The sequence below is a fragment of the Podarcis melisellensis genome (assembly GCF_964234715.1).
Source record: "Podarcis melisellensis genome assembly, chromosome: 11".
Classification (NCBI taxonomy): Eukaryota; Metazoa; Chordata; class Lepidosauria; order Squamata; family Lacertidae; genus Podarcis; species Podarcis melisellensis.
Genome location: NC_138543.1, coordinates 47,840,644 through 47,856,178, shown reverse-complemented (window position 1 = coordinate 47,856,178; position 15,535 = coordinate 47,840,644). Strand labels below are relative to the sequence as shown.

The 15,535-nt window shown below is 43.6% G+C and overlaps 1 protein-coding gene across 4 annotated transcripts in view; it reads right to left on the bottom strand.

Moving 5' to 3' along the window:
* Positions 1 to 15,535, bottom strand: part of PDZD2 (PDZ domain containing 2) — a 202,300-nt gene that overhangs the window by 34,109 nt on the left and 152,656 nt on the right. For all 4 annotated transcript variants that reach the window (XM_081929521.1, XM_081929522.1, XM_081929524.1 and 1 more), the window contains 7 exons: positions 6,591 to 6,711; positions 5,626 to 5,771; positions 4,928 to 5,047; positions 4,207 to 4,321; positions 3,512 to 3,585; positions 2,876 to 3,101; positions 136 to 253 (listed from right to left, as the gene is read on the bottom strand). In XM_081929521.1, coding sequence (XP_081785647.1) covers positions 136 to 253; positions 2,876 to 3,101; positions 3,512 to 3,585; positions 4,207 to 4,321; positions 4,928 to 5,047; positions 5,626 to 5,771; positions 6,591 to 6,711 — 920 coding nt within the window. The remainder of the gene's footprint in view (positions 1 to 135; positions 254 to 2,875; positions 3,102 to 3,511; positions 3,586 to 4,206; positions 4,322 to 4,927; positions 5,048 to 5,625; positions 5,772 to 6,590; positions 6,712 to 15,535) is intronic.

The following is a 15,535-nucleotide window of genomic DNA, read 5'->3' as shown; positions in this document are numbered from 1 at the left end:
GTCTGTAACCTGAAGCGTATGTAACCTGAAGCGTATGTAACCCGAGGTACCACTGTACATTGGAAAAACCAAAACAACCACACCCATATTGACAGGACACTGACATCAGCATAACAATATTTGTGGTTGACTAACCTTAACCTTCCATCCATCTTCGCCACTGATCCTGGGGCCAGGCTGTGGATATAAATTCCTGGAAGGCTGTTCTCCAGCGTGAGACAGCAAACACCAATGCCCAGCCCAACACCTGGTTCTGAAACAAAGAGCAAAGATTGAACACTGCCATTACTGCACTCTTTATTGCAATAATCACAATGGACACAGGCAATTATTACGCTTTGTTCTTTATAGGCTACTTATAAGACTGTGTATATGTTAATTTAAAAAAATATGATCAGAGGGTGCAAAAACCTTGTCCTAACAGGTCACTGGGTGCTTCCAGGTAACCTGGGTGCTTTCAGATTTGTTTGCAAGAGAGAATAGGTAAGTTAGCTATTTAATGAGCATATATACCAACTTTTTTGCAGGTAAGTGAGATGATGTTTTTCAGTGATTGTCCCATCACTGCTCTTATTGCAAATAGTCTGGTCTGTTAAAGGAAGGAGGTTGGTTGTGTGAGACTTCCCAATCAGTTATAATGGTGCAACCTGAATTTGCTGGCATGTGATTGAATTTCCCGTGAAAGCAGCAACAGTTTGGAAGCACCCTACTAATCCTACCAGTTGAATAAAGTCTATTATCCTAGATTTTCTCACAGAATAGGCCTTCTGGAAGCTGGTAGGGGATGAGAGAATTTCACAGAGGTCTATTTAAACATTTGACTTTATGTTCATTTCTTCTCCCCCACCCCCACCCCCCATCTGCGCTTATGCCCAAGAGCAAATTTAAATAATAGAAAGCCCATTACAAAGTCTTTCCATGTCAGTTTCCAATGTGAACATGCAGAGTCCTCACTCCCAAGCTTTTAATAATTGAATGTACTCTCTCAATGCAAAAATGTCGCTGCTTCCAGTGAAAATTCTTGACAAAAGTTGACTAGGGGTTACATGAACTATAAATTTAAACCAGATTTGAACTGTTTTCATTCACATGGCTTGTTTGTTTGTTTATTGTACTGGTACTTGTTGTGTTTTTCAAGAGGAGTTCCCAATGCAGCTCATTACATTTATAAAAGGCTATCATTCTGTAAGAACGATCGCTTTAAAAAATGAAACTCACAAAGGGACCCATGAGGAGGCGGCCTTGGAAAGGAAGGACAAGAGAAAAGGGGAAAAGGGTGAAAACCAGGATTTTAGCAACTCAAAACCAAGACAAAATAAACACAAACAAATAAAGGGAATGAAATATACTTGGAGTTGAGAGTGGATTTCATGCTGTTTATTCAGCTCATAGTGGTGAGGAGGAATGGAAGTTCCCCCAGAATGCCTGCTTTATATACATTATTTACACAATGGCTAATTCCGGGATTCACCTATAGGCCAATCAGGTTGCGGATTCACTTCCACCTGGAGCTGGATTGGGTGGTTCCTGTGGACCAATCAGACTGCTGCATTCTGGATCCTATTGTTCTAGGACCAATCAGACTGCTGCATTCTGGATCCTATTGTTCTAGGACCAATCAGACTGCTGCATTTTGGATCCTATTCAATTCAGTACATAACAGGGGGGAACCTTTCACACATGAATAGTGTTTACTTCCTCTAAGCGTGGGGGTGAAGAGTCAACTCTGCAGCAAGCATGTATTGTGCCCTTCAGCTGAGTTCCCTCACACAGGTCAGCTTGTGGTAGGAGTGGGATTAGTTCAGCCGCTACAACAGCTCACACAGCGAGGGGCAGCTGCAATGTTAGCTTTCTGGCAGCAGGGGTCGCTGCCACTAACTGGGAAGGAGAAGGGGCAAACGGACAGCGAGGTCAGAGGTTTGCGGGTGCAACGGCAGAAGCACTGCGTTGGCTCTGCTGGTGCGCCATCACAGCCCCAAATTTCCAATAGGGGGCAGCAACACTGCTTCTGGGATGTTAGCATTGCGTCTCCACTCCCCAAATGAGCTGCTGCTTCTGGTACAGCAGCAGGTATATGATGCTATTTCTGCCTGTCTCCCTTGGCTTCTCCCGCAGAAGGTTATTAATCTTTCACCACTGATGTGGTATGGTAAAGGTCAATGCAGCTGAATGAGGTTGCACCTCTGTCTCCCTTGCTCTCCTTACTCCTTCACACCATAGCTGTCAACTTTTCCCTTTTCTTGCGAGGAATCCTATTCGGAATAAGGGAACTTCCCTTAAAAAATGGGGAACGACAGCTATGCTTCACACAGAAGAGCATTTGGTCTTCTGTGGTTTCCTGGTGGGTTAACCCTGCCCCAATTCATCAAAATGTGAGCCTCCATTTTCACTTAATCCAAGGCTTTACCCTTTACAGAGAAAAGCACGTGATTGAAGAAGAAAATTTGTTGCCAAAGAAAACCTGCTGCCAATGACACGATTGCAATGGATGAATTTGTTAAATTTGGCCTCTCTCTGTTTCTCATTTTTCCAATCCTAACTTCTGTTCTCCACACTTCCACAGCAGTTTAGAATCTGAACTGCAGCAGAACGGAGACTGCGCTAATTGTGACGAATACAGGTCAGAAAGGAACCAGCTGTTTTCTTACATCCCAGCTGAGACTGTGCTCAGAGGCACTGGCTCTGGTTGGTAGATCTCAAGGCTATAGTAAAAAATCAAGCTAGATTGCTCAAACTTTAAGTCTGCCTACTCTAAAGTAGGCACAGTAACATTACCGTTTTGGGGTTCCCAACCCTCCAAAAAAGCCCCATTGCCTACAAGGTTCCTGTGATCTTCCACAACCCTTTGTAAATAGTAGCCAAAGTTTCCTCAAACCTTTATTGAGAGTCACTTCCATGACGATCCTGTCCTTGGGACCAGGCCCCTTACGATTTGCAGGGGAAACATCTCCATCTTCGCAGCCAGGCAAAGGAGGTCCTGTACTGGCAGTAGAGCTTGGGGAGCTGGAACGGCTCAATAATGTAGGCGTTGGACATGGCGTAAGGCTTGGGCTGCGAAGCCTGGTTCGTACTGTGAGGGTCACCACGCCTTTCTTGAGTTGCTAAAGAAGCAACAGTACAGTCTGTTATGTTTACCATTATGTTTATTATTCTAAATATATTTATTTCCCATTTTCCTTTCATCGTGGAGCTTAAGGTGACATTATTATCCCCTGATAAAAACCAAGGCCTAGGACAGACATCTAAGTTAATGTTGCCACTGCGAAACATAAAAACATAATGTGAGAATCTAAGATCCCTACAGGATCAAGTCAGTGGCCGATCTAGTCCAGGATCCTGTTTTCCCGGGGGCTCAGGAGAAACACGGCTCCTTGCTCATCTAAATGAAGCCACCATGTGATGAAACCAAGATCCAGACACGTAAAGGGCAGCCAATTTTGGGGAGAACCCATGTTTTCGCTCCAGCACATCATCTGCTACTGCTGGAAGGTCCCGCCTGAAGTTATGTTACCTTAAATGTTTGAATGGCTTCCTGGTGAGTCAGTCCTTGCAAGGACTCTCCATTAACTTCAAGGAGTTCATCTCCTGGAAAGGCAAAACAGGCGTTAATATGCAGACAGAAGTCAAAGTGCTTATCCTGAGAAATATGAGCAGGCTCCCTGGTGTGTTTCTGGTTTCTTGTCATAGAGTTGGAAGGGTTTCCTAGAGTCATCTAGACAACCCTCTGCAATGCAGGAAGCCTCAGGAATCCATCACTGAGGAGGTTGCCATTCAGTGCGCCGTCCACCTGGGACTCCCAAGCCTACCCCGAAGCCAGCGGCCTTCCACCCTTCCCCTTTCATTTTGACAGCTTGGGGGAGGCTTGGGAGTCATGGGCAGGTGGTGTGCCTTTGCCCCCCGCTCCTGGGCTGCTTCCTGGGGGGGGAGCCTCCCCTGAACTGTCAAAAGGAAGAGGGAAGGGAGGAAGGCTGCTGACAAAGCGAAGCAGCTCCTCCCCGCCCCCCGGGAAGCAGCCTGCCATGAGTGGCTTCCACTGCCACCACGGGCATCTCACCCCCTGGGACGCTCACCATCATGGCCCCAACCCTGGGTTGACAGCATGCGCGCCGCTCCAGGTTGCCGGAGCAGCTAGCTATTGCCTCTGCCTGCAGTGTATGGCTTCATAAGCTGAACCGGCAGAAATCTCTTCTCTTGCGCTGCAAATACCTTCTTTCAGTCGGCCGTCAGCAGCTGCAGCCCCATTTGGGAAAATGGTCTTCACAAAGATGCCCATGCGTCCCCGGGCAGAATCCTGCCCTCCCACAATGCTGAATCCAAGACCCTGCAGAGTATGGGGAGGAAGAGGGTGAGGAGGAGAGGAGTGGAAAACTGAAATGTTAATTCATTTTAACCTTACAAGAATAAGCGGAAACGAGATTATCAGCTAGGTTGAGCACCCAGTATGAAAATTGGAATGGTGTAAAATAGGAGATGTGAGATTTACCACTTTTTTTTAAAAAAGGAAAGCATTTTTACTGATATTTTCAAGGTGCATATAATACGGAGCACATACAACAAACAATGAATAAACAACAACCCAAACAAACCTGGAGCAACAAAATACCAACTCAATTGTCAGAAACTATGTTTAAGTCCAAGCAGTTTAAATGTGCTGGCTATTAGTACCAATATGTGGGCGTAAATCATTCCAGTGCAATCCATGAGTTTGTGGCGGCACCATTAAAGGCACTTGCCTTTAAAATAGCACCAGCATTTTCGAATTGGCGCAACTGGTATTCCCAGAAACTACATTTAAGGGCATATGTAAAGGTAAATTAGAGTTAAGATGGGAATATAATTTGTAACCTATAAACTGTAACTTGGAATTCTATTAGTACGCCTAAGTTTGACAGACACTAGAGACGTTCCCATTTGCAAATAATCTTACCTTGCCTTGCCCCTTCATCAGCACAATGTTGGAAATAATAGATGGCTGGGTGAGTCGCCACGGGTATTCAACCTGCGCAGCACTTAAAGAGCGAGTAGATTTCTTAACAATATGGTATTCCTGGATAAATGAAACAACCACAATATTTAGAAATAAGCCAAAACTGTTGCGTCGCATTTGTTGTTCCCCAAAGAGGCTTTCTTTCTTTCTTTCTTTCTTTCTTTCTTTCTTTCTTTCTTTCTTTCTTTCTTTCTTTCTTTCTTTCTTTCTTTCTTTCTTTCTTTCTTTCTTTCTTCCTTCCTTCCTTCCTTCCTTCCTTCCTTCCTTCCTTCCTTCCTTCCTTCCTTCCTTCCTTCCTTTCTTTCTTTTAGTGTTTGCTGTTCCACATCCCAAACATTTGGCAATTCTATGTCTAGTCTTTACTTTGAATTCAATGATTTAAAATTTGTGAGCGTCTTCGGAAATCTTTTTCTGATGAGGTGAAGTACCTGAGAGCCCTTGCAGGAAGGTATCAACCCAATGCATGTCTCCAATACTCTCCCCCTTCTCACCTCACCTGGATGCATACCTGAAGACAGACAGGTGTCCCTGTGTTTAGGACATTTTTTCTTTAACCCGCAACAATGAACCATGCTAAAATTGGGACTAACAGGGGGATTCCTTGGTCATTTAAAGACAGTAAACTGTGCAAACCTCACCTGTCTGGTTCCTGTGTCCAAATGCTGTGGGAGAGAATGTTTTCTCCCTCCCCGGGAATATTTCATGGCTATTTCATAATTCACATCTCCATTTTCCACTGTCAACTCGTCATCTTCGCCTACGGATTCTAAACGCGTTGCCGCCCCTGAGGGAAAACCCAGAGATGCCGATTATTACACACATTTCAAAGCATCTTTTAACATCTGTCAGTTGTGATGGGATCAGGTACACTGCTTTTAACATTTTGCATGCACATTCGGAAGTGATTGATGGGTAAATTTCCTAAGTCATATAAACAAATGATGATAAATTTTATCTTCATCTCTAGATATTTATAGAGACACACACATCCAAGTGGATAGCAATAATTTATCCCAGTAGTCAGAGATGCAAACCACCATTCTCAAAACACTTTCAGAGCAGAGTCTGAACACTTTAAGGGTTTAAGGGGTTGCAGTCAAAATTAGTATCAAATAACAAAGTATGCTGTGTATACAGCTTCTAAGATTTAGGACTAATCTCACATTATGAGTTTCAGTTTGGCAAAAGCAGTTTATTCTTAAAGTCAGCAGTATCTCTCCAGGGTCTTAGGCAGAGTTTTTGCTCATCACCTATTTATTACCAGGTTATTCTTTTATCTGAAGGTGATGAGGACTGAACCTGGGACATTCCGCATGCAACACATGTGCTCTGTCCCTGAGCCATGCTCCCTCCCCCAATGGAAATTATAGTTGGTGGACGGGGCCAGAGCATTGCCTTATGGGTTAGCTCAGTTGGTTAGAGCGTGGTGCTGATAACGCCAAGGTCACCGGTTTGAACCCTGTATGGGTGCATATTCCTGCATTGCAGGGACTTGGCCAAATGATCCATTGGGTCCCTTTCAGCTCTCTGATTCTATGAGAGCCTTTCTTAACTACATACTCTAAAATCTTTTATTCACCCACTCAAATGACATCAACTGTACCTTGGGATCTGCTCCTGTACTTCAATATCCCACTTCCCAGAGTTGGACTCTGACAGTTTTCTTTGGATCCCTCTGCACCAGTAGGATCTGTAGGGTTATCTGGATCTGTCAGATCTGGCTCCTGAAAACAAAAGGAAGAAGAATCCAGTTAAGTTCTTGGGACAGGTCATCATTTCCACAGTCGGGTTAGCCATTATCCTACTGAAGCTAAAAAAAAAAAAAAAGGCAAAGTCGAATCTATTGCTGTGACAAAAGTATACAGAGGCTTCTAACCATCCACTTGTTTTTGTCCTGGCAAGGGGCTTCTGCAGTTTAGAATGCAGGAACCCACTGCAAGGTGACGGAAACAGCCGTGTTCCTTCCCAAATTATAGACACTGCGAGCTTCATCAGAATGAGGAGTAACATAATCTCTGTACTTCAGTTGTACTTCGAGTCAAGGTGAGGTATGAAGCAACGATTGAAATTATTGGTATGTGAAGCTGTAGCCTGGTCTCTGTGTATTGTAATAATGTGTGTGAAAGAGTAAACAAAACCAGCAGTGCACTTAATCCTCATCCACAGCCTCAACTCATGTTTTAGACCCGGCCTGTCCAACCTGATCAGCAACTCTGGTCTCTCCCCCCAAGAAAAGCTGAACAACTTCGACTCACCCTCCCCATAAAAAGCTCAACAATTCTGGTCAATCCAATGGGTAGTTCACTGCCAGTTTATTATAGTGGGAGTAGATCACAGTCTCTTATAAATTGGACACCCCTGTTTTAGACCCTATGTGGCGATGCCCCGATAAGCCTTACATCTTTGGCCCATTCACAGGTTCCTTTCTACAGGCAGGATAACTGCTATACCTTAAAGAGAGCTATTTACCCACGGTGGAGAACCTTTGGTTCTCCAGATGTTGCTGAACTACCGCTGTCATTACCCCTGGAAATTGTAGTTCAACAACACCTGGAAAGCCAAAGATTCCCCACTCCTGCTGTGTGCTATAGGCACTTCGTCCCTTTGCTGCCTTCCTCTGGACCCATTCCAGTTTATCCATTTCCTTCTTAAAATGTGCTCTCGCTCCTCTGTAACTGTTAGAAAGCAGTAACTGTCTAGGGGTGCTGCTCAACTCCCAGAGCAGCCAAAGGAAATTCTGCCTGATGATGGCTTCATATATTCATTCCTCCTGCGTGGGAAATGGATTAATTACTTTGTACTACATTAAGGGCGGCATAAGTGATCTTCCTACACTGTGAAAATTGAATTGTGATGATGTCACACGATCATGTTATGGGCCTGTGGCAGGAATAAACTATGAACACTATGCTCCACAAATTGCAATGTATCTGCTGTTTCCTACATTGTTTCTTGTTTTTGTTTTTTTGTAATTAAGTTAGATCTTTATGCTATCCTTCAGTTAAACATTTCCAGTTTGATTCTAATTTGATCTCAGTTGGTGGGAAGGTCCTTACAAGAAGGGAATACTTCTGTTTAGATTATTATGGCATGGGGATCTACAAAATGATACAGCGGAACCACAAAAGCCTCAGATACAGGCAGTGCTGGATTTATGTATAAGCTAAACAAGCTATAGCTTAGGGCCCAACTCTCTTGGGGCCACCCAAAAAAAATTAAAGAAAAAAAACTGGGCGTACATTTCCAAAATAAGATAAAAACAAAAACAAAACCTACATGCAGCAACAGTGTTTTGTGTTGTGTAGGCTCCTGTGATGTAAGTAATGGGCCCCGTCTGCTAGCCTGCTCCCTAAAATAGCCTGCTCCTTTCTATATATAGGGTGCCTACATTCTGCATGGACTGGTTGCATGGCAACATGCGCAAATGGCTTTAGATACCTATTAGGTCCATATACCATATGGTATTACCATATAGCATATAGTCAATACAAAAATACAGTGACAATTTGTTGTTGACGAAGGACAGCTGGACATATAAAGGGCCCCATTACCTTCAGTAGCGTAGGGCCTCATCAAAATTAAATCTGGCCCTGGATACAGGCTAAATTGCATGTTAGGAGGTTCTGGTGATGGGTTTTTTAAGAAACACCTTGAAGGGCCATGGCTTAGTGGCAGGACATCTGCTTTGTATGCAGGTCAGTCCCATTTTCAATCTCTGGCATCCCCAGGTAGAGCCCTGGAGAGCTGTTGTCAGTCACTATAGACAGTATTGAGTTTGATGGACCAAAGGTGTCTTCCTAGGTTTAACCACTGTGGTGGGAAGGGAGCAAACTGACAAGGGGCAATGTCACTGGAGAAGAGGTTGTTTAACCATTTCCTGCACTATTTTCCTGGTTGAAATCTCTTCCTTCCGTGTGAGCTGCTGATACACTTTCAGGGCACACAAAAAAAGGGGGGGTGATCAAAATGTGTAAATACACTATAAGCACAGTTTCAAATTATTAAGAAAATTACAAATACATAAATACGCAACACAGTGGAACCCTGGTTCTCAAACAGCTTAGTTGACGAACAAATCAGAACCTGAATGCCAAAAACCCAGAAGTAAGTGTTCTGGTTTTTGAATGTTTTTCGGAACCCGAACATCAGATGTGGTTGTTGCCTATTGCTTCCAGGGTGCCTGCACCAATCGGAACCCGCGCCTTGGTTTTCAAACATTTCGGAAGCCGAACGGACTTCCGGAACGGATTATGTTCAAGAACCAAGGTACCACTGGATCCATATCTGCAAGAACCCTCTGTAGCTAAGATAAGAGAAAATCACTAGGCAGCACAATACAAACTCCCAACCAACATAAAAGCACACAACCACTACAACCATCTACCACCTCATACAATATATCTGCCAGCCAACAACAACAGAATCATACCACACATAACACACCCCAACTCATGGCAAATAACCAATCAACACTGGTGGAAGACACAAACAAACAGCAGCATCACCCTTGTGTGGGCTCTGGAGGTGGCCATGAACTCAGTCATTGGGGGGAAAACACCTAGCAGCTCCATGTTTGTCCTCTACTTCAGCATTGCAGATGTAGCTGGTTCCAGTCATCTGCCTCTGGAGAGGAACAGTAGTCTGGATTGCAAAATGGGCTGCCTCCTACTGGCTGATCACTTTCAGCAGAGAGCTGCAAGGCTCCCACTAGAGACATGGAATTGCCATGCTTCATTCATTCATTGTTTACAGAGCATCCACATGCTACCATCGTCCAATCATCGTCCAGTTGAATTTTCTGGGTGCCGTTCCATCTCTTCTCAGATGACAAAAACTCAACGTTTTCCAAAAGAAAATAATAGCAGTGCAATCTCCACAAATGCAGATGCCTTTAGCATTTCTCTTCCAAAAAAATTCAAAGGGCCTATCACAGCTCAGGACGCCTTCAGTATAATATTATAACATTTTAATCTTTTAATTGTCACTAAAATACTTTTTCTGATTATATATTTTTTTGAAAGAAAGATTAAAAAACAAATTCTTCTTCCGTCACTGCTGTTAATCCTGTTGGTAAAATGGCAGTGAACAAAAATGTGTTGTTTTTTTAAACACACCTCAGCACTATTGTAGCATAGTGTCTTAGCACCACAGTAAATTACTATTATAACTCTGTGGTGTTTTAGTGCTACACATTTCTTTTGCTATATATAAATATTTTAGTGTTAATTTAAAATATTGATTTTTTTAAAGTAAATAAATGAGGGTCATAAATGGCCCCCATCTCAACATGTGTGCAGAATTTCAAGTGCCCCCGCCTACAAGCTCTATGTCATGCCCATGGGTGTCAGTGGAATAAAGCAGGGTGCACAGTTATCTATTTTAGTTATTAAATTTGTATCCCACACGTCCTCCCAAAGGAGTCCAGGGTGGGAAACCCACAAGTGATAAAACATCTAAAAACAATTGCAGTATAGATCCAATCTAGGAAACATCTCTCTATAAAAGGTTGGTTGGAAGAGGAAGGAAAGTGACGGTTTGGGTACATAAGGGGTTATATAATCTGTCAGGTATCCTGTCCCCCAACTGCATAAGGCTTTATGCACCAAAACCAGCACATTGAACTTAGTCCAGTAGATACTAAATACTCTGAATTACGTTCTGAAGTATGATTTTTATTTATTTTAAAGCATTCTAGGCCCACTTAATTTCCCAATGGAACTCAAACTGGCTTAACCAATCAGATCATCACAGAATAAACAACAATAGCCACCCCCCAAATTAAACCCAATCAGAACATGCATGTAAGAAGCAAAACAAAACTCACAAATTCCAAAGCACTAGTCAGAAACTCTCGACAACAAAAGGATCATTCAGTCCAATGGCCCTTTTAAAAAAGCCAGGTCTTCATCAACCGCCTGAAGAAATATGATGATAGCTCCTGACTCACTTCGCTCATTGAGACACATAGGGCAGAAGATTGGGAGACCACCAGTAGGTGGAGCCAGAATAAAGAGCAGGTAGAGTTATAAATAATTCTAGTTTTGTTCGCCATCTTCCTCCTTGTTGAGGATGAAGGACGGCCCTGAGATTAAGGAGGAGGAATCAGAGGCAGTGCCACCCACTGGATTGGAGGTCAGTAAGAAGTCAGGAATTTGAGGAACGTCTGAAGGCAAAAGTTGACGAAGCAGTGCCTCATTTGACATAATGGACCAGTTCCAATGCATGACTACTTTTTCCTCTTCGTCTTCTACAAAAGACACACAAAGCATCTCATACAGGTATTTTACAATGTTCTAATTGGCGTGCTGGATTATTTGCTTTGTTCCAGATCTCCATAAAATGAATTATTATTAGGCACAAAAGTAAGGTAATATACCTGTGATAAAACACTATGTGGTTGTGAAAAAAGGATCAGGGGCATGAAGTTTATTGTACACACTGAAGCTTTTCTACTTTCTGAAAGACCCAGATTTCTTCCTGCTTGGAAAATAAACAGAAACTCTACCCATTAAGCTTGTACAAATTTCTCGTGGGCCCCAGTTTGTAATCCTTGGCTACAGAAAGGATCTGTGGTGCCACAGTTCAATGAAAACGCAACTCTTGTCTTATTCTCCCAGCCACACATGAATGTAATCTTTTTACAGACTGCCCCTCTGCCAAAACAGTAACCATGCCATTCTGGGTTCCCTTGCTTTCCAGGAAGTGCCGCTTATTCCGCTCTGAATTCATATTGCTAATTGAAAACAGTGTTTCCCAAACTGCATTCCAGAAAAATTCAAGCTGCCAAGGAAACCCCAATCGGGGGTTCCTGAAAGAAAAGTTCAGTAACTGTGGACAAACTATCTGAAAGGACCATTTTGCACCACTACTGACCGTTCTCTTCAATATCTGGCTGCAGACTGTTCTTGCGCACATGTAACACTATCAGTTGCTGTACTTCTGTTAGCAAAGCCATGGTTTGGCTTAGCACGCCATCCAAACCGTGAGCCATGACCAATGTTTGTTCTTGGTCTACAAGGTCCACCATTTGAAGGACTGTCGGAAGACAGCCCTCTACTTTAAAGCATCCTTTATTTCAGGGATGGGGAACATGTGGTTCTCCAGGTGTTGTTGGACTACAACTCCCATCATTGCTGATCTCTGACCATGCTGACTGGGGACGGTGGGAGTCTGGAGGGCCACAAGTTCCCTAACCCTGCTCTGTTTAAACAGGGATGTCCTGTTTAAGTCAGATTTAAACATAAGGATCCATAAGAAAAGAGAGAGGGCTGCTGAATTTGCTTCTCAAAAGTTAGCACCCAGAGAGCCAACTGAGAAAGCACACAGGTCACCTAGTCTTGTCTTCCCCATTATTGTGAGACATACTATACATCTATTTAAATTATAGCAATGGTTTCTAAATTTGCATCTATACATAGAAATTTGAATACGGAATTTTTATGCAAATCTTGTCCTCTTTTCTTGTCAGGCGAAGTGGCTGCCCTATCAAGGGAAGCCCTGCTGTAAGCAAAATGATCTCAGCAGGGTAAAAGAGTGAGGCCTTTAAAAGATCCAGTAATGTGTGACTATGCCCCCCGGTTTGAGTGTCGATTACTAATTCTGGGGGGCAGAACAGAAAGCAGAGTTTGCGGGACAAAATGGCACCAAACCAGAACTTTGGCACCAGTTTGCGGTCAATCAGACAAGGTTGGTCCCCAGTTTGAGTGCCAGTGACTTACTTTGCGGGGGGGGGGGCGGTGTGTGTGCACAAAATGTGGGTTTTGTGGCACAAAACTTTGGTGCCTCTTTGGAGACCATCAGACAAAATTGGATTTTTTGGCATTAACTTGTGACCCCGATTTGCTGTGTAAATTCCTCAGTTTGGGGTGGGGGCATGAAACGCAGGCTTCACGGCACAAAACTAGCACTAAGCTTTGGCATCAGATTGGGGGGCATCCGAAATTTCGGGGTCACGCTTTAGGCGAACTGCCTTTACATTGCCTCTTTACGCTGCCTCTTTACGCTGTGGATTCCCTTTTAAGAAAGTGCATCAACAGTTTTCATTTTGATGAGGTTTTAATCTTCCATAAGGAGGTAGTCTTTTCTAAAGAAATAGGATTCTGGAGGCTGAATCAATGTTATTGCAAATCTAAGACAGCTGATCTGTTTGCCTGCTTCTTTTCCTCCTTCCTTCACAGTATTTCCAGTAACAATCCCAAAGGTGGAGCCAGCTTATTTGTATCACCGCCACCATTCACCCAGTTGTGCCACTAGGCAGAAAAGCATATCTCAAAGCTCATTGTTCCATGGGTCACCAACTCTTTGTTTGCATGTAGGAGGTCTCAGGAAATACAGGCTTCTAAGTGGCCTCTGAACAGTTCTTAGCAAGAATCTTTTAAAGTTCGGATTTGTTTACTTTGCATTTCCCCCTATTCAGAAAACCACAAGGGCAGTTCCAGCGATTGAACATTAATCTTGCTTCCTGATCTTTTCTTCTGACAGACTTGCAAACAAAAGGTTCCCATCACTTTCCTTTCTAAACAGGGGATGCCATGTTTATCATTTGTCCTCAGGTAGAGATGCAAAAACAAACATACAGGCATCTTACAGTATCATCCCTTTCGTCATTTCCCCCAATCTCTGCCATGCAAGTCTACCACCGATTTTTTATTTTAAGGCTCTTGTGTTAACACACATCTCTGTTGGGTACCTTGGTGCGTGAACCTGCCACCCACTTTTCCCTTTAAACACACCTCCTACCTAAAGAGGAGGGGAATCTTTCCCCAGAGATAAACCAGGCAATGTCCTTGAACGTTATTGAATTAAATTTTAATATGGCACGTTCACATATGAGGGTTCCCAAAAGACATGTGTGCAACACTTAGGGGTCATTCAGACTTCCTTCTGTGCCATGTTTCCAGGCACAGGTTTGGGCTTTAAAGCTCCATGTCTGAGGATTTTTATTTTTGGTCCCAGTGCTTTCCCTGGGAAAACCTGCATAAAAACTGGGAAAAACTGTCTGCAGACAAATGTCGGCTCCCTTGGCCTGTAAAGCGAGACAAGCACCGCAACCCCAGAGTCATCTGCGACTGGACTTAACCATCAGGGGTCCTTTACCTTTTTGGGACGCGGGTGGCGCTGTGGTCTAAACCACTGAGTCTCTTGGCTTGCCAATCAGAAGGTCGGCAGTTTGAATCCCCACGACAGGGTGAGCTCCCGTTGCTCGGTCCCTGCTCCTGTCAACCTAGCACTTCGAAAGCATGCCAAAAAGTGCAAGTAGATAAAATAGGTACCGCTCTGGCAGGAAGGTAAACGACGTTTCCATGCACTGCTCTGGTTTCGGTGTTCCATTGCACCAGAAGTGGCTTAGTCATGCTGGCCACGTGACCCGGAAAAACTGTCTGTGGACAAACGCTGGCTCCCTCGGCCTGTAAAGCAAGATGAGCGCTGCAACCCCAGAGTTGTGTGCAACTGGACTTAATTGTCAGGGGTCCTTTACCTTTATCTTTTTACAGCTGAATTGGAGCACATGGAAACCGACGTTTCCATGGATATCTGCTCCAATTCAGCAGTAAAATGCAGGTTTTCCCAGGGGAAAGCACCAGAACAACAAGCAAAAACATAAAAACCACTCCGACACAGAGCATTAAATCACAGAGCTGTGCCTGGACAGTGCAATGCAAGAGGGAGTGTGGCTGAGCCCTTCCTTACACACGACAGTAATTCTGATGGCATGATCACACAAAGGTTGGAAGCAAATAACACCAACACACACACGCGCGCGCGCGCACACACACACACACACACACAAACAACTTTGCAAGTTCCAGTCTCATCTAGGAATGCATGAACATTCTTAACTTTGACCTGAAATGGTGACGTCTATTCAAGCACCTTCAAGAAACTAGCTAGAACCTTCCTCTGTTGCAGTCTCTCCTTTCCCTTTCCCTCCCAAGGGCCTGGAAGGGGAAATCCTCAAATCCCCAAATGAAAAGTAATACTATTTGCATCCCTTTCTACATTTGAACCTCCAGGCCAAAGGTTTTCCCCACCCCTGCTTTAGATGCCGCAATCCCCACTTGCAGCTCTCTGTTTAATCCATGCCAAGGCATCAATGTGTAGCTCTCAGCTTCATTCTTGCCCAGACAGGACTCCAGCATATGTGACAGTACAACTTATTAAATTTTTTTAAAGGATTTTTATTTATACAGCCAAGAAAGAAGAACAATGCCAGAGGAAATAGTCCTATGTAAACTAACCACATATAGCTTTAGTACGGAGGACATCCCTTTCATGCCATCAAAGACAACAAAAAAATATGAAAGAAGCACTCCCAAGATATTTTTCTGCCTGCCTTTTGCACTGTTCGCGCCATGATGCGCTCAGAGGAAAAATCTGCAATGTAGCACATTACTTTCCAAAGTATTTGATCTAAAGGCCCATTTTCAAATTATGTAGATGATGCTTTTTGAAGCACAGCATGTTTAAAATACATTTTTAACAGAGCCCAGTAGGGTTCAAATTGCAGTCAGCTGCAGTGTTTTTGCAGGAAAGCAAAGTGCAGATGCG